Genomic DNA, 18,526 nt, shown 5'->3' with positions numbered 1-18,526 from the left:
AATACGATCTCTCCAATAAAGAATTCAGAGATGAAATGCTGAGGATGATCAATGAACTCAATGGTGGAACAGAAATTCGGTAAATTAAAGGAGGGCATGAAAGAAACATTGTAACAGACAGCCAAGAAAATACAAGAAGACATGAGAAAAGAAATAAAAAAGCTACAAACAGAAGTGTCACTAATAAATGATTCGGTAGAGAAAATAAAAAAAAATCAGTGGGTGCCCTCAACAGTAGAATGACTACAGCCAAAGACAGAATCAGTGAGCTTAGAGATAAGCTGCAGAAAGCTTACAGGCAACAACACACAATGGGAAAAACCTCAAGATAGCTATAGGGTGAGTCAGAGACCTAGGGGATGAACTTAAAGAGGAACAACATAAGAATCATCAGAGTACCAGAAGGACAGGGAAGCAACCCCAATGAAAAAGCAACAGTTTAAGATACCATTGCTGACAAGTTCCCAGAGGTGGAGAATGTAGGCATCCAGATCAAAGAAGCCTGAAGGGTAGCAGCTAAAAGAGACCCTAATAAAACGACTCCAAGACATATCATAATCAGAATCACTAATACCACAGATAGATATACAATACTGCAAGCAGCAAGCTCAAAGAAGGAAATCACATACAAAGAAGTATCCCCTAGATTTACAGCAGACTTATCAGAGGAAACCTTTCAAGCCCAAAGACAATGGTGGGTATAGTGAAAAAACTCAATGAAATGAACGCCTCAACAAGAATACTTTATCTGGCTAAATGCTCACTCAAACTTGAAGGAACAATACACTATTTCATGGATAAACAACAGCTTAGGAGCTTCATAGATTCAAAACCAACCCTAAAAGAAGGACTAAAAGCCCAAGCACAAAAATTTGTAAATCTATAATGTACCTCATGGTGTTTCACTAACAAAAATTTAAAAATAAAATGTAAATGATGGACGATGGGCACGGGTAGAGGGATGGGTACTGGATCATTGTATAACTGAAACCCAAGCACAAAAATTTGTAAGTCTACAACTGTACCTCATGGTGTTTCACTAATAAAATTTTTTTAAAAAAGTTGAGAAAGCAGATGCCTGGGAATGAATAATATTTGAAGCCAATTAAATCCCAAGTTACAAAATCATAAAAATAAGAAGGACTAAAAGGGATATTCTAAGACAAGAAAAACTCCTACAAGCACAACAAACCTCTATAGAAAGATGGCACAAAACCCGATGGCAATAATCTCTCTCAATGTCAATGGTCTAAATGCACTACTTAAGAGCCACAGAGTGGCAAAATGGATTAAAAAATTGAACCTAACATTCTGCTGCCTAGAAGAAACAAATCTGAACAACAGTCAGAGCAAACAAACTCAAAGTCAAAGCATGGAAAACAATCCTGTAAGCAAATAAATCCCTCAAAAAAACCTGGGTGGCCATCATAGTATTCGACAACATAGTTTTAAGTCTGAAAAAGATTAGATGGGATAGCAAGGGCCATTTTTAAATAATCAAGGGATATAAACAGCAGGAAGAAATCACACTCCAAAACATATACGCACCCACGAGGAACCAGATAGATACTAAAAACAACTGTGAATAGACTTCAAGGAGGACATTCATAGCAGCACAATAGTAGTTGGAGACTTCACAACTGCCTTATCACCTCTGGATACATCAGCAAGATTAAAACTCAGCAACGAAGTACTGGATTTGAAGGAAGAAATAGAAGAGAGAGGGCTAATAGATGTAAGGAGAGCCTTGCATCCCCCAAAAAACCAAGCACACACTCTTTTCCAGTGCACTGTAAACATTTTCCAAGATATACCATGTGATGGGTCACAAAACATACCTCAATAGAATCAAGAATATGGAAATTGTATCAACTATCTTTTTAGACCACGTTGCACTGAAGATAGAAGTTAATCACACACAGACACAGAGAATCAAATCAAACACCTGGAAATTAAACAACTCAATGTTGAACAATGAGTGGGTCAGGAGGAAATAAAGGAAGAAATCAAAAGAAGCCTGGAGACAAATGAGAATGAAGACACAAGCTACCAGAACCAGTGGGACACAGCTAAAGCAGTGTTAAGGAGAAAATTTATAGCTCTGCAAGCATTTCTCAGGCAGGAAGAAAGTGCTCACTTAAATAACTTGACTTCATAGCTCAAGATCTTAGAAAAGGACCAACGAAAGAAATCCAAACCAGGCAGAAGGAAAGAAATAATAAAACTAAGAGCAGAAATTAATAACATGGAAAACAAAAAAAAATTGAAAGATCGATGAAACTAAGAGCTGGTTCTTTGAGAAAATAAACAAGATTGATAAACCACTAGCAAGATTCACAAAGAAAGAGAGACAGAACCCTAGTAAACCAAATCAGAAATGAAAAGGGGGACATCACAACAGAAATCAAAGAAATTCAAAAGATTATCAGAGATTACTTTGAAAGTCTGTATGCCATGAAGTAAGAGCACCTAGAAGAAATCGATAAATTCCTGGATTCCTATAACCTCCCAACGCTGACCCAAGAAGATTTGGAATACCTGAATAGACCTATTACTATCAAAGAAATTGAAAGTGTAATAAAAAATCTTCCCCCAAACAAAAGCCCAGGACCAGATGGATTCACTAGCAAATTCTTCCAAATATTTAAAGAGGACCTATTGCCAGTTCTTTTCAAGCGTTTCCAGGAAATTGAAGAAACAGAAACACTCTCAAACAGTTTCTATGGGGCACATATCATCATAATACCAAAAGCAGAGACACCACAAAGAAAGAAAATTACAGGCCAGTATCCCTGATGAACACGGATGCGAAGATCCTCAACAAAATATTAGCAAATAGAATCAACAACTCATCAAAAAGATCATACAAATGACCAAGTGGGATTCATCCCAGGGATGCAAGGATGGTTAAACATTCGCAAGTTAAACAATATAATCTATCATATCAGTAAAAGAAAAGATAAAAACCATATGATCATATCAATAGAGGCAGAGAAAGGATTTGACAAGTTCCAGCACCCGTTTATGATGAAAACTCTCACCAAAATAGGTATTGAAAGCCAGAATCACACATATGGGGGAAAAAGGGAGCTCAGATAGAGAAGGGAGCACCAAATAAAGGGTGTTGGGAGGATCCTCCCAGGGTGGGAGAAGCATGCTGAAAGTAGACTATAGACCAAACATGATTGCCACTCAATGCCTCTTTTGAAAATCACAACACTCAAAAGGAGAGAGAAAACAAAAGGGAATACCTGCCACAGAGGCAGGGTGGGATTGGGGGGGTGGGGGTGGGAGGGATACTGGGACCCATGGTGGTGGAAATTGGGTACTGGTGGAGGGATGGGTACTTGATCATTGTATAAATGAAACCCAAGCACAAAAATTTGTAAGTCTACAACTGTACCTCATGGTGTTTCACTAATAAAAATTTAAAAATAAAATAAAATAGGTATTGAAGAAGCTTCCATCAATATAGCCAAAGCTATCTACCACAAGCCTATGGCAAACATTATACTCAATGGAGAAAAATTGAGAGCCTTCCCTCTAAGATCAGGGACAAGACAAAGATGCCCACTTTTATCATTTCTATTCAATATAGTACTGGAAGTACTTGCAATAGCGCTTAGGCAAGATTAAGATATTAAGGGCATCCAGATAAGAAAGGAAGAAATCAAGCACTCGCTATTTGCAGATGATATGATACTATATTTAGAGAATCCTAAAGCCTGTACCAAAAATTCCTAGAAACCATACACTTGTAAAGTCTTAGCTATAAAATCAATACTCAAAAGTCCATGACGTTCCTATACTCAAATAATGCGAGAGAAGAAAATGATATGAAAAAAATAATCCCATTCACAACTGCGCCTCTGATAATCAAATACCTTGGAATCAGCATAACTAAAGAGGTAAAGGACCTTTACAAAGAAAAATACAAAACTCCACTGCAATAAATAAAAGAGGACATGAGGAAATGGAAATACATACTCTGCTCGTGGATTGGAAGAATTGACATTGTCAAATTGGCAATAGCATTATACAGGTTCAATGAGATCCCTATAAAGATACCCATGAAACTCTTCAAATAAATTTATCAAACACTCCTGAAATTCACATGGAAAAACAACCCCCCACGGATAGCTAAAGCAATTCTTGGGTAAAAGAAGATGGGAGGCATCACCTTCTCCGACCTCAAACTCTTCTACAAAGCAGTAATAATTAAAACAACATGTTATTGAAACAAAGACAGATCCACGGGGAAGTGAAATAGGATTGAACATCCTTACATACATCATCAAATATAATCTTTGATAAGGGAGCAAGAAATGTGAAGTGGAGTAAGAAAACACTCTTTAGCAAATGATGGTGGCAAAACTGGACAGCTACATTCAAAAAAAAAAATGGGTTCAAACCTCTACCTAACACCATGCAGAAAAGTCATATCAAAAAGGACCTCAACATCATACCATAATCCATAAGGTACACTGAAGAAAAGGTCGGCAAAACCCTTCACGACATTGAAGCTAAAAGTATCTTCAAAGATGAAATGCCCACCACTGACCAAACAAGTGGAAACAGAAATAAACAAATGGGATTATCTTAAACTAAGAAGCTTCTGCACCTCAAAAGAAACAGTGACAAGAATACAAAGACAGTTTACAGAAAGGGAAAGGATATTCACCCAATATAATCTGATAAGGGGTTAATATCAAGGATATACAAGGCACTTGTTGAACTCTATAAGAAGAAAACATCCAATACCATCAGAAAATAGAGCAATTAAATGAACAGAAACTTTCTTAAAGTAGAAATCCAAATGGCCAAAAGGCACATGAAAAAAATGTTCCTCATCACTAATCATCAGAGAGATGCAGATCAAAACAACGAGATATCATCTCACACCATAGAGACTGGCACACAACCAAAAGAAAAAAAGCAACTGGTTTTGGTATGGATGTGGGGAGAAGGGGACTCTCCTTCACTGCTGTTGGGAATTCCAACTGGTTCAGCCTTTTTGGAAAACAATATGAATGTTTCTCAAAAAACTAGAAATTGAGCTCCCATTTGACCCAGTAATACCACTTCTGTGAATATATTCTGGAGATGCAAAATAGTATGGTAGAAATGACTTCTGCACTTTCATTGTTGCACTGTTTACAATAGCCAAAATATGGAAAAAAACCCAGAGTGAACAAGAACAGGTAACTGGTTAAAGAAACTTTGCTATATCTATACAATGGAATACTATACAGCTATTAGCAAAGATGAAGTCATGAAATTTGCATATAAGTGGATCAACATGGAGAGTATTATACTAAGTGAAATGAGTCAGAGAGACAGACAGATGTAGAATGACTTCACTCATTTGTCGAATATAAAGTAATAGAATGGGAGATTAACACCTAAAGATAGTAGAGATAAGGGACAGGAGGATCATTCCATGGCTTGGAAACTGGCCTCAACATGTTGGGGTAAAAGGCAGCTGAGATAGAGAAGGGACCAAGTAAATGATGCTTGGAGGGATTGCTCAGGATGGGAGATGTGTGCTGAAAGCAGACTATGGACCGAACATGATGGCCACTTTGCACCCATATTGTGAACCATAACACCCAAAATGAGAGAGAGAGAGTAAAAAGGAATGTGCCTGCCACAGAGGCGGGGGGGGGGGGGGGGGGGGCTCTGGGGGTGGGGGTGGCAGGAGGGAAACTAGGAACACTGGTGGTGGAGAATGGGCATTGGTGGAGGGATGGGTACTCCATCTTTGTATGACTGAAGTGTAAACATGAAAGTTTGTAAATCTGTAACTGTATTTCACAGTGATTCATTAAAAAATTCAAAAAGAAAAAAGAAAAAAATTTAGGAGATGATGTAACTGCCTGAGCCTCAGTTTCCCTCATGTGAAATGATCACATATGGTCCTAGAAGTATCATCCCCAGCCAACACCCATGCCTCCCAACCTCACCAGAAGCAGGCTGGAAATATAATCGCAATTTTGGTTGCCTGTGACTGAGATACTCTCAATCTAGTGACCAGGCATGTTCAACTTCTCATAATGATCTGGTTTCTTCACAGCCAAAAGGCCGAGTGAGAAGCCCTCCACCCCACCCCTGTGGAATCTGTGTGGGGATGAGTTTTGGAAGGAGGAATTCAGTACCAGAAAGATGCAAGCTGGATTTCCTCTGCAGTACTGAGTACAGCCCAGAGGGGGTGTTTGCTTAATATTTCTCAATGAAACTACACGCCCAAAGAGGTATATGTGGTGGTGGGTTGAGAAGCGTGTACAAGGGCAGCAGCCTGTTGCTTAGGTGGGGCCTTACCCAGCATGCACAGGGGTTTCCGGGCAAACTTCAATCTTCCCCTCCAGCCTTTGTATCGGCAGCAGCATCCGGCAGCCCAGATCCTTAAAGCAAACTCGGCTCCAAAGATGAAAATAGCAAATGTTTCCTGCATTGAAGAACATATGGAGAAGCGCTGATGAACAGGAACCCAGTTGCCTGGAACTTGTGGTTTCTGCTCTGAAGTTCTGCAGCCAAATTCCACCTGGCTCCCAGAAGGGCTCATGGTGGTCGACATGTGGCATCTGGGCCGGGCACCACCTGCAGTGCTTTACAATTATTATATTTCTGGTATTTTTTTTTGAAGAATCATGGCAAAGAGAAGGGAAAACTAAATTTCTCAATGCCACAGCCAGCAAAGGTGATACCTCTGGCTCAGGAATCAGGTTCAAGTGAAGCCCGTGTGTGTAGGCACCCAGCTGGGCTGCATCCTGGGAAGACACTGGGTCGTCCCCTTCCCTTTATTAAGAACCAGCACCTATACGATTTTCCTTGCACCTTTGTAGAACTGCTGGTCCACTGGAATCTCTGATCTCTAGTTCCTGAAATTGGAATATAATCCACACCCACCCCACACCCACCTCATATGGATCCAGTTCTGAGCTGGGCAAATCTCTCCCTTCAGAAGAAGTCAGATTATTCTATGCCATGCAGAGGCTTGCTTCTTTGACCTTGTGAGCACTAATCAAGCAATGAGAACGCTTGTCTCTACAGAGGTGGGTCACTGCACCCTGATGAAGTGGGTTGACTTTAATGCAGTTAGACTGTCGTAATACAACGGCCAGAGACCAGAGCTATTAGGTTTCAGAAGGACCAAGGCTTTCCTGTAGCTCCTCTGGGTCAGGGGACGAGGTTGTACTGAGTCTATCAGCCTTTCGTCTTCACCTCACCTTTTAGTGGGGGAAGAATATGAGGAGAATGTGAGCCAGAGACATGAGGTAACTTAACCTAATGGCTGAGGTCACACTGTCCACCATGTGCCCACATAGAGAATAGACAGCACACAGATGTAGATTCTGGAACAAGAGCTTAGAGTTTTCATGTAAGAAACGTGGTTTGCATTGGCCTTGAAAGGAATAGAAGCTCTTCAGGGTTAATTTGGGGATGCCGAATTTTATAGTACAATTACTGATACTGGTCATTGCTTTAACCTTATTCATTCCCCCTTATCTCTCATATGGAAAAACAAAATTATTTTTTTCTTATTTTCATTCTTTTTTTAAATGTGGGGCCCAAGCCTAGCAGTGTTCAGTGCCTATTCCTGGCTCTGTGCTCAGAAGTGACCTTGGACAGTGCTTGAGGAACAATTTACAGTGCCAGGGATTGAACGGGGTTAGATACATGCATAGTGGTTCCTTAACCCCTTTACTATCACTGAACTTGGAAAAACACAATTCTAATCTGGACCCCAGCTCCCCACTCTGCCTGTACCATGGCAGACCTCAGTCATTGAGCCAAACTTTATTTTCTCCTGAGCCAGAACTTGGCCAGAGATGCCCAACAATGGTTGGGTGGAAGCTTCCCCATCTTCTCCATAAAACACTAGGGTTGTTTGCCCCAGAACAGCACCACAACTGGCCCCTCATCTCACCAGTAACAGAAGCCAGTCTCCCGAAACTGTCTCATACTCCTTGAAAGTGGTGAGGACAGCCAGAATCAAGCAGCCCAGGACAATCAGAAACCTAGAAGCAAGGAAGAAAGCGAGTAAGAACATGTTTCATCCTGCCTTGCTGCAAGCTGCAAGCCTACTCCTGGATGGTGTTAGTTGGCTACAGGTACAACTCAGGCATGCTTTCCACATAACACACCTAACCTCGCCTCAAAACATAAAATATGTTTGGATTACTGTTTCAGATAAAAGGCAATAGAACAGAGAGGTTAGGGAATGTGCCATCTTTGAGTTTAACAGCTATTCAGTGGAATCAATCAGTTATAGTTTCAACTGGATCATCTGATATCAACACTAGGAACTGCAGACTCCAGGAAGACCAAAAAGGACCATTATTTTTGATATATCAGAAAAACCATAAATTTAAAACGCACATAAAGGACTACGATTTTCAAATATATGAATATTTAATCTAAGTATAAACACAAAATTCACTACAAAGAAGGTTACTATATTATATTATTATATTATATTAAAATATATTATATTAAAATATATATAAATAAATATAAATAAAAATAAATAAATATAAATATAATATATTAAAATATATTATATTAAAGTAATTAATAATATATTACTATTATTTTTTCTATAGATGACCATTACTAAAGGAATTCGCCTTTTTCTGCTGGAGGTTTTCAGGGTTGCTATTGAAATTTCAGAAAACCCACTAGTAAGAATATGAACCATGATGCAGAATGATACTGAATAACTGAAAATTCATAAAGAGGTTGGCTGGTTCATGTTTTTGCACCAGGAAGCAACAAATTACAAATTATTCTTTGAGATTATTATCTTTATAAATTTGGTGTGGGGTGGAAGGAGAAGATAGGTTGGCTTATATGTGAATGTTTAATTTTTTAGTAAAGAAAAAATGTTTCTCCTTCCTTCTAGCTGGAGGTTTCTAATTTCAATGATCAGTATGTTGGTCCCCAAGTTTGTCCCCAAGGTGCCGAGAGGAACTTAGAAGACAGGACTCACAGCTAAGGTAGTATAATACTGTAAGTCCTCCTTCTCTGCATATTTCTTTTCCTACTAGGTTCCAATCCTACTAGGTTCTTTTCACTTACTTGTACACTCATTCATTCATTCGATATTTACATGGGGCATCCTGAGAAAATGGAGCTGGAGTTTTGTGATAAAGAAGTTTTATCTGTCCTCATGAATGCAGACAGATGCATTATAGTATTGTGGTAAGGACAAAGATACTAGTGAGTTCAGAAATGATAGCTCCTATCTTTGGCTGGGTACTCAAGTCCTGCTTCTGATCCTGGTACTTCTAATCACATTTCTGATCAACAAACTTGCTATTCTGCAGATCCCAATCCATGTCTAGAAACTGAATCATGCCTAGAATCTTAAAAATGTTCTTGTTTCTCACTTATGTTTGACCCCTTTACTTCAGATTTGTAACCATGACTCTTGCCTAGAGTCTACTGACTCTTAATCATCTCAAGTGACAATGATGGTGATAATGATGACAACAATGATGACAATCTAGGTAACATCACCAACAACTCCCCCAACCACCTGTAAATGATTGCCACCATTCACCACTTCATGTCTTTCAGCTCATCGTTCACAATCACCTTAGAGTAAATATGATTAATCCCATTTTAGAGATGAAGAAATTCAGAGAAGAAATTATTAGCATCCAGGTAATGATGTAGCAAGAGAAAGACTCAAGAGTTTTGAATCTGAAGATACAGTGAGAAAGAAGTTCTTACACTCTACCTGAAATATACCGAGCAACCCTTGAGAAGTAGCTCCTTTATTTGGGGGACCACAAAAATCACATCCATAGAATGGCAATAATGAACCATCCTAGTGATCCCGGCTATTGTGAGTATAACAGATAAAATGAGGAGTCATTCCATCATCTTTGTGGGATCAATTACAAAACAATGCCGTCTTCCAGATCCACGCTCATCACTGGTCAGCTAGGCTCTGGGAAATGTCAGGGAAGTTCATCATATTCAGATGGTGCTCTAAGTCCACACTCAACTTTCTATTCCAATACAATTGTACCCACACTTATTTTGTAATCCTTTCCTTGTTTTTGTGTAGTAATGACAGTTTCACACATACAGTTGCACCTACTATTATTTTGTAATCTTTTTCAGGCTTTCTGTAGTAAAGGAAGCATATTAACTTCATGCCTGATAGCAGGATTCTTAAATCAGGAACTGCCTTTGTCTATTGAAATACTTTACTGATCCAGTTGAGGTAGAAGCTGTAATACTAAAGACACAAGACTACTCAGCAATAGAAACAACCAGAATGGAGGAGAAGGGTTGGTCTTCCTGAATAGGAAAGATCAGGAAGAAGAGAGGATATGGCCTAGCCACAAAATAAAAATAAATATTTGAAAAACAGAAAGGGGATTGATTTATATGCAGAGCTGCCACTTCATGCTCACAATGCCTAGCTGCTCCTGCTTTATCCTAAGACCTCTTTCCTGCTCCATGCCTCACTCCCAGAACCCTTCTATCATAGTTTGATTGAGTGTATCTCTTTCCCAATAGTGCTTTTCCTATTGGAAAGTACTTTAAGAACCAAATTGCCGGGGCTGGAAAGATGGCACAGCGGGTAGGGTGTATGCCTTGCATGCGGCTGACCCGGGTTCAATTCTCAGCATCCCATATGGTCCCCTGAGCACTGCCAGGAGTAACTCCTGAATGCAGAGCCAAGAGTAACCCCTGTGCATCGCCAGGTGTGACCCAAAACAGCAAAAAAAAAAAAAAAAGCCGGCATGGCCATGGCTCCAGAAGCACAAAGACTTAATGCAGAGCCCGGCAGCTTGCAGCAGAAAACTGAATGGGCTATGTGTTAATCCATGCCGCCATGCCTGCCTGGAGGGGAAAGAGTGTTGGTCGCTTGTGCCTTTTTCCCTCTGGAAAGAAAGATGGCAGCCGCTTGGGAGCTCTGTGGAAAGCCAGGTATGAGCCGGTCATGATGGGGCGACTAAAACCTCATGGGAAGGGGGGGCCTTTTCAGCTCATCTTTCACGCCCTACCAAGGTCACGAGTTGCCCCCCACAAGCAGCTCTCCGGCACGGCCATGGCTCCAGAGTACAGAATCCAATCTCCTAATTATCCGACTCTCAGCAGAAATACTTCCAGGGTCAATACGCAAAATACCAGAAATCCAAAATCGCGTGGCCGCTATCGTTTGATTCTTGTGACCAGCTGTAGAAAACAAATTCACAATGCCTTTTCAGCATGTCTGATTTGGGGGTGTAAAGTCTAAATAATAATGGTGCATCTTTTGTCGAAACAATGAATCTAGTCAAAGTAGATAGAGTGTTAACTAGAATTCATCTGCCTCACAGGCATTGGGAGGGTTGGGGGGGATTTATTGGGGTTCTTTGTGGTGAAAAATAAGTATTGGTAAAGGGAAATGTGTTTGATATTTGCATAACCGAGACTTAAACCTGAAAGCTTTGTAACTTTTCCCACAGTGGTTCAATAAATAAATTAAAAAAAAGAACCAAATTGCCTCAAAATTTTTATTGGTGGTCTTGGCATGCAAATCTTCCACTAACAGCCTATGTCTCTTTGGCATCAAACATGCAGCTGCAGTCACTGGATGAGTAGACAAGTGAGAAGAGAAGGTGCAGTGCCTCACAGCTGAATTAATTTAGTGAGAACAAATGCTCTTATCCAGATGTTGAAATCTGACCTGTATACATTCCCATACTTGGAGGGTGGAAGCTTTAAATATATATCTTTACATTTATTTTTTACTTATTTATTTTTATTTATTTTTGTTTGGGGGAGTCCACGTCTGGTGATGCTCAGGGTTTACTCCTGGACCTGCACTTAGGAATTACTCCTGGTGGTGCTTGGGGGAATCATATGGGATGCCATGGATTGAATCCAGGTTGGCCTCATGCAACGCAAAATCCCCATTATTGCTGTACTATCACTCTGGCCCTTACATATATATTTTTACATGTGTAAACACCATAATATCTTTATCCATATCAATATCATCTAATTCTACATACATACTCATAGTATATCATGCCATATGTCTATAGCACCTATATCCATATATCTCACATAACCTATATCAACATATACATCTGTTTATCAATATTTTTATTCATATATATATATTTTCTAGACCAGTATATAATTCATACAATCTGACTTATATCTAATCAATATCTAAGACATACCTATAGTCACACTCATATCACTCTATCTAATCCATACTATAACTATATCTATAAAATTTTTTACAGCCTGTGTCTATGTCCATATGCCATTTGACCATGACTCTGCTGCTGTCCCTGATGATCTCTGACAGCTCTGAAAGCTATGGTTATGCTGAGAGAGGATGAGGGCAAATCTGGAGGGGCACAAAGTATCCTAAGGCCCTCCCGTTGATCGTCGATTTGCTCGAGCGGGCCCAGTAACGTCTCCATTGGAGACTTTGTTGTTACTGTGTCTGGTGAGAGAATCCCAAGGTCATCTCCAAAGCATAAGGCTGTGCAGCATCTGGAGGGCCGGCAGGGAAGTTTGCAGGCAGATCATGATTTCATGAACATCAGGAGTCTATGCAGTGGAACCAGCAAGCCTGAAAGATCAACCATTGTGTGGTCTCACTGTGGTCTCACTGAGCTTGATTCCCAGATGAGAGGTCTGGGCTGGAGATCTACATCCCTTACAAACTCTAACAGTTTGTGATTTACAGTTTGTGATTTTAGAGCTGGCTGAGGACAGACTATTGAGGCTTTATTGCACTGCACTGTACTGTCCTCCCGTTGTTCATCATTTGCTTGAGTGGGCCCAGTAACGTCTCCATTGTGAGACTTGTTGTTACTGTGTTTGGCATATCTCATACATCACGGGTAGCTCGCCAGGTTTTTGGCGTACAGGCGAGATACTCTCAGTAGCTTGCTTGCTGGGCTCTCAGAGAGGGGTGGAGGAATCGAACTGGTTTGGCCAGGCTGGCTGCGTGCCCTACAACTGTGCTATTCAGCTGAGTGCAAGGTTCTACCACTGGGCCATCACTCCTTTACTATTTGTCATCAAATCAGGTTTTAGCCAGGTTCCTGGGGGATAGAGAGTACAGGAACAGCCTTCATCCAGCAGGGGGTAGCAAACGCCCGGCAAAATCTTGCGTGTCCTTGCCCTTTACTAGAATTAAAAGGCCTTCAGGAAGATGCTTTTTGAGATTTGAGAGTAACGGTGGTTAGTTTAGAAAGCTAAAAGACATCAGGGAAACCCAGCCTGCAACTGAAAAATAGAATGTGTTCTTTGGTGCCCTGCACTTTTCAGTGTTCTTTTTCAGCAGTAATATGGTTTCAGACAGACAGACAGACAGATCTCCAGGAAGACAGCCAGTTACCTGGGCCCTGGATATGACCGTGGCCTTCCTTCTCCTATTCTGGCTCTGACTCTTTCCGCCTCTTACTCATCCCGTTACCTTCTCTGTCGCACTGAATTCCTTCCCCGGAGTCTCTTTCCCACTTTTCTCTCACTGTTCTTCTTTTCTCTGACTTCCCCCACAGCCTGCCCCACTCTCTTTCTCTCCAATCTCCCTCTTCCGCCTTCCTTCTCATTGCCCATTGCTTGTCCCCCTTCCTAGGATATGCAAACGGTGCAAGGACCAGTGGTGGAAGTCACAGGGGGGATCCCACACCTGCTCTTCTGTCTGCAAGATTCTGACTTGAAAAGGAATCCAGTCAGGGCCAAGGGTCCGGGCTATGCCTTTCAAAGAGACTCATTTCTTCTGTACTTGCATTCTGGTCCTCTACATCCGACTTTCCCCACACCCCATAAGGTGGCAGCAAATGAGGCAGCAGGTAGCAGATGCAGAAGGAGAATGCTTTGAAGCTGTGTTTGGTATCTGAAGTATAACATCCAGGAGCCCCAACAAGAGCCAGTGCTTCCAGTCTGGGTGCAGAGCCCCAGAACAAACCTCGGCGGGGGCAGCAGTCAAGCAGGCACTGTGATTTTTTTCACAAGCAACCGCCAGCTTGAATATCAGCACAGCACGGGAAACTCCCTCTGGTGTTTGTTTCCCACAAACCTATATCAGAACACATCAGAACTATGCCCAGGCTGGAATTGGCTGGAAAGGAAATATCACAGACTGAAATCCCTCTAAAGGAGGAACAAGGCCTCCTGCTCAGGCAGGACTTCACAAACACAGGGGCCAGCAGCTATGCTGGGGCCAGACCCCCAGCTGAGAGGAGCCCTAGAGACTTGAATGAGAATCTGCAGAGAACTGGGTCAGGGGAGAGGAGGGAGGGATAAGGAGGGCAGTGAGGCAGCTGCAGGAAGACAATGCCCTTGTCCTGGGGAATCCCAAGTTTGGGAGAGAAAAGCTTGATTACAGACCCCTGCTGGTTCCTGCCCTCATTACAGTCCCCAGACTGTAGCTCCTCAGACATCAGACTCCTTACAGCCGGTCAGCCTACCTATTAATGAACAACCCATAGTCTTCCTAGACAGATGCAGGCAGACAGGAGCCCTCCAGCAGAGTAGGTATTGCTGACATCAGAAACCACCTCTTTCTTTGAAAGTTCCACCGTCTCTGCTCTCCCTCAGAAGATCTATACCTTCAGATCACAAAAGGAATCAATACACATCCCAATAAAGTGCCTCCAAGGTAAAACATCTCCTATGTTCCAAGGAGTTGCTTGTTCTCTGTGAATCAGTTCAATTCATCACATTGGAAGGATGGGTCATCTTCTCACTTGAGTTTTCCCATTCTCCTGAGACAGGGCAGATCAGTCCTTGTTTACTTGCAAAGTCATTGGGATGGATTGGTCTGGCTGCTTTGAATGATGTGTTGAAAAAAGAATCCAGACTGCTGTCAGGGTAACTGGGGGAGAATTCTATTATCTATTGGTCATGTCTGTCACGTATAAAGGAGAGCCAAAAATTTGCCATTCCGTTGGAGTCAAGACATAAGGACATAAGTCAAAGCTAAAATCAATTATCTAATGCTTCCTCTTCCTGACTTGATTCATGCCCAACTTCCCCAAATTCCATTAACTTGCACTAACAAGAGATCTTAAGGACTTATTCTCATTCCTTCATCTCATAGCAAGGACATTTGCAAATTCAAGGTCTGAGTGATGTGCTGGGGTCACACCATGACTCATGGTAAGGCAGAAGTTGTCAACATGGTCTATCCACTACCAGCCCCACTACGTCCCCCATTGTACCTCTCTCTTGCTTTGTCTTTGGAAATTTTTATATGTTTCAGCTGTTCTTTTAGTCTGTCCCCTGCTGCTGAACTTGACCACCATAAGCACAGTGGTGAACTACCAGATACTAGAGTCACATGGGGAAGTTAAATAAAACCAAACCATTAAAAGCTCCCCCCTACCCCCTCGCTATTTGAGAGCTGTCCTCTACTTTTCCTCATTTTTCCTTTTCCTGTTTCTCTCCTCAATGATGACATGCACCTCTTTCTTGATTAGTGAATTAGGGCTTCAAACAATGTCAGCAGAAACCAGGTCTAAGCACACACACATGATAAGCTTTGTGAGGAATATTTTAAATCATTCAAAAACATTTTCTCTCTTTCTACTTACATGTACCAAAATACACTTAGAATACACTGAAAGTAAAGAAATGTCCAACTCAGGGTTGATTATTGGGGGCATTTTGTAAGGATGCAAATAAGATGCAATGTCTTTGGTCAAAGACCTCAATATCAGACCTGAATCCACAAGGTACATGGAGAAAAACGTAGGCAGAACCCTCATGACATTGAATCTAAAGAAACTTTAAAGATAAAACACCAAGGACCAAGCAAGTGGAAGCAAAGATAAATAAATGGGGCTGCATTAAAATAAAAAGCTTCTGCACTTCAAAAGAAATGGTGACCAAGATACGAAGACAGCTCACAGAATGGAAAATATTATTTACCCAATGTCCATCAGAAAATAAGTTAATGCCCAAGATATATAAGACACTGGTAGAACTTTACAAGGAAAAAACAACTCCAACCCCATCAAAAAATGAGAAGAACTAAACAAAAACTTCCTCAAAGAAGAAATACAGATGACCAAAAGAGCACATGAAAAAGTGCCCTTCATCGCTAATCATCAGGGAGATGCAACAAAACAACAATGGCATTTTGATTATCGATTGTTGATTGGAGCAATAAGTGCTTTGAAGATAGGGATGTATGCATTCTATAAAGAGGTGGGGACTGTTTGTTCAAAAGAGTATGGGCGTGCGTCACATGTGCACGCCCATGAAGGAGGGAACAAGGCCGCAAAGCTGGTTGGTGATCAATCATTGTTTATTCCAATCTCTGTCCTTTCTAGTCTCATTCTGCCCATATTCCAGTCTCATCATGAGTCCTATTCTAGTTTTCTCCTGCCCCTCATGCCCATCTTCTCACGACCCATCTCACAGCCTTTGTTCGTATCGCCCATCCCCCAGAGTTGTGGGTAGCAAATACACATAGGTGAGATAGCACATTCAACACATGTAAAGCCCTTCCCTCAGGGGAAGCTTCTAGGACAAGCTCTCATCCTGCAAGGAGATCCACTCAAGGGTGGTATTCACTTACAGGTGTATATACTTTCCCCTTTCCTTAGTCCAGATCCATTTAAATGTTCATCTTAAATTTACTTCTTAATAATCTTTCTGGGTTTGAGTGATAGCACAGTGGTAGGGCGTTTGCCTTGCGTGCAGCCGACCCAGGTTCGATTCTTCTGCCCCTCTTGGGGAGCCTGGCAAGCTACCGTGAGTATCCAACATGCACGGCAAAGCCTTGCAAGTTACCCATGATGTATTGGATTTGCCAAACACAGTAACAACAAGTTTCACAATGGAGACATTACTGGGCTCGCTTGAGCAAACTGATAAACAACAGGAGGACATGGGGCTGGAGAGATAGCACAGCGGGTAGGGCATTTGCCTTGCACGCGGCTGACCCGGGTTCAATTCCCAGCATCCCATATGGTCCCCTGAGCACCGCCAGGAGTAACTCCTGAGTGCAGAGCCAGGAGTAACTCCTGTGCATTGCCAGGTGTGAACCCCCCCCCCCAAAAAAAAAAACCAGGAGGACAGTGCAGTGCTAATAATGTTTCTAGTCATTTTGTATAGTCACAGTAAGAGATATATTAAGCTTAAAGGGTGGCTCTCCTGGGGACATCTTTCAGTAGATCCTAGGCTACAGTTCTAAGCCCTTCCGAACCACAGCAGAGTCCTTACCCAGTTGCTTCTCTTTGGGTCATGACAGACTTTGTCTATGACCATGCTCTTATTATAAGTTTTATGGCATTTGGCCTATCCCTTTTTGATGAGAGAGTAGCTCACAGCTTGTCCTGGGTCCATCCAAGTCCCTTTTTTGGGGTTGCTATTATCTAAGGGCAACTGAGGCCTTAATTAGAGAATGTATGACAGATGCCCAGGAGTAAATAATCAGAGTCAATTAACTTCCAAGATAGAAAAACATAGCATTAACTGTCTTCCTGTGTCTATACAAAAAAAGACAATGCTCTTAAGTAAACTATGCAAGGGACATAAAGAAAAGAGAAAAACAATATTTCACTTAGAAAACAAAATCCAGGATTCTCTGAAGAATCTGACTTTATAAGTCACAGGGTCGGATTTGGGAATATAAATGATTAATAGATGAATCAGAGCACAAATGAAAAGTTAAAGATAAACACAGAGAAATAGGAGTGCCTCGGGAGCACTATGATGGGTATAACTCAATAAACCTAAGCTCCCTGCAGCAGGGGGAAAGGACAAACCACTGTTATTCAACAGGGGAGAACACCCATGAATTTTTAGTTTGCTGAAATTCTCCTAAATTAATAAAAAAAAATCATTCTTATCCCAATGAAAGCAAATAAGCTATAGCTCCTCAGGTTTCCATAAGAAGGAATGAACTTGAAACAAGAAGATCTCGACGAAGTGGATAAATTCCTGGATTCCTATATCTCCCGAAGCTGACCCAAGAAGACCTGGAGTACCCGAACAGACCTATTACCATCAAGGATATTGAAACGGTAATAAAAAGTCTCCCCCCAAACAAAAGTCCTATCCCAGATGGATTCACGAGTGAATTCTTCCAAATCCTTAAAGAAGACTTATTCTCAATTGTTTTTAAGCTTTTCCAGGGAATTGAAGAATCACAGACACTTCCAAACAGTTTCTATGAAGCAAATATCACCCTGATACCAAAAGCAGGCAGGGATATTAAGAAAGAGAATTACAGATCAATATCCCTGATGAACACAGATGCAAAGATCCTCAACAAAATCCTAGCAAACAGAATCCGATGACTCATCAAAAAGATCATACACCATGATCAAGTAGGATTCATCCCAGGGATGCAAGTATGATTTAACATTCACAAGTCAACTGGCCCCTAAATTTTAATAGTATGGGTGAGAGTGCCAGAAATCAATTATCTTAAAAATACACAGTGACTTGGAAAGTGTGTAACTTCTCAATCACGGGCAGCAATAGTCATTGTTTTCACAAAAAATTTAAATTTATCAAACATATATCACCTCTGGGTAATAAT

General features: G+C 41.2%; 1 protein-coding gene across 1 annotated transcript in view; it reads right to left on the bottom strand.

Moving 5' to 3' along the window:
* KCNQ3 (potassium voltage-gated channel subfamily Q member 3) overlaps nt 1-18,526 on the bottom strand; it is a 347,409-nt gene that overhangs the window by 49,777 nt on the left and 279,106 nt on the right. The window contains exons 2-3 of the mRNA XM_056109822.1: nt 7,928-8,018; nt 6,319-6,445 (exon numbers count right to left, since the gene is read on the bottom strand). Coding sequence (XP_055965797.1) covers nt 6,319-6,445; nt 7,928-8,018 — 218 coding nt within the window. The remainder of the gene's footprint in view (nt 1-6,318; nt 6,446-7,927; nt 8,019-18,526) is intronic.

This window comes from Sorex fumeus, unplaced genomic scaffold (genome assembly GCF_029834395.1).
Source record: "Sorex fumeus unplaced genomic scaffold, SorFum_2.1 ptg000002l, whole genome shotgun sequence".
In the NCBI taxonomy this organism is placed as follows: domain Eukaryota; kingdom Metazoa; phylum Chordata; class Mammalia; order Eulipotyphla; family Soricidae; genus Sorex; species Sorex fumeus.
Note: the sequence above shows the minus strand (reverse complement) of the source record. Positions and strands in the feature narration are given on the sequence as shown.